We start from the raw sequence: 1,210 nt of genomic DNA on the forward strand, positions 1-1,210 counted from the left end.
ATCTAATTGAAATTAGTTTTGCATAAAGTGCTAATTTGATTCATATAAATAAATTGTACAGAGTGGAGTCTGATTGTAGCCATCACTGGTTTCAGGAGTTAGAATGGCATCATCAGGCACATTCTCTATGTCAGCTCTACTTTCTCAGTCTCTCTGGCATATTGACAAGGATGATCAGCAGGAGTTCTTGGTTTACATTCTACTAATTGAGAGATCATTACAGAGAAAATAACTTTTTTTCTGACACTGGGGCAGGGCTCTTGGATTGTATCTGATTAGCCTGACTTAGGTCACTTGCTAATCTATAGCAACCAGTATGACTAAAGAAATAAACCTTTAAATAGTTAATTAATTAATGTTTGGCAAGTCTTGTTTCCTTGCTTACCCTAAGTTTCAGAAGATTGGGACAGTGCCACCCTGTAAAAGATGGACTGAGAGTGGGGGACTGTTGGTTCCTCAAGAAAAAAATATTTATAATATTCCTATGTATTGTGCAGACCTGCAAACTGTACAGTGACATTATGCAAGGATGTTGCATAACAAAAGCAACAAATGTCCACTTCAAAGACGCTGAGAAAGGAGAGAAAGAGAAAGTAGGAGAAGAAGGGACATACATGGAGGAGAGAGGTGAGTAGGAGTGAGAAAAGAGAAAGGAGATGAGAGAGAGACAAAGAGACAGGGAAAAAGAAATTGAGAAAGATTTAGGTTGATAGATTGATTTATCTTGATGAACAGTATCACGACCTTCATGGGAGCAATTAGAAGACCTGCTTATAAATGGAAACCCAGCAGATAAGGCACTATTTAGAAGGTTTACATCAGCATTTTATATTGAAAAGAATGAGTCCCAAATTTGGCTTTGCAAACATACAAGCTGTCAGGATAGTAGGTTTTGGAATCTTGTCTTTGAATAGAAAGGACAAGATCTAGTTCTCTACTTAGGATATCACAGGCCTTAAGGCCTTTCATGATTTCAGTATATTCAGGTGTCTGCTTAGGACTTTCTTCACGGCTTCTTTCACCTCTTTATTCCTCAGGCTGTAGATGAGGGGATTCATCATTGGGGTTACCACTCCATAAGACAGGCCAATGATCTCATCAGAAGTATTAGTGTCCTTTGACTTGGGCTTCATGTACATAAAAAGGGCTGAGCCATAGAATAAGATAACCACAGTCAGGTGGGCAGAACAGGTAGAAAAGGCTTTCTTTC

General features: G+C 38.7%; 2 protein-coding genes across 2 annotated transcripts in view; one reads left to right on the forward strand and one right to left on the reverse strand.

Moving 5' to 3' along the window:
- LOC115276682 (olfactory receptor 13C9-like) overlaps positions 1–1,210 on the forward strand; it is a 136,476-nt gene that overhangs the window by 62,167 nt on the left and 73,099 nt on the right.
- Positions 966–1,210, reverse strand: part of LOC115276845 (olfactory receptor 13D1-like) — a 1,099-nt gene continuing 854 nt past the window's right edge. Inside the window, exon 2 of the mRNA XM_029920957.1 lies at positions 966–1,201. Within this exon, the coding sequence (XP_029776817.1) occupies positions 966–1,201 (236 nt within the window). The remainder of the gene's footprint in view (positions 1,202–1,210) is intronic.

Source organism: Suricata suricatta, chromosome 13 (genome assembly GCF_006229205.1).
Source record: "Suricata suricatta isolate VVHF042 chromosome 13, meerkat_22Aug2017_6uvM2_HiC, whole genome shotgun sequence".
Classification (NCBI taxonomy): Eukaryota; Metazoa; Chordata; class Mammalia; order Carnivora; family Herpestidae; genus Suricata; species Suricata suricatta.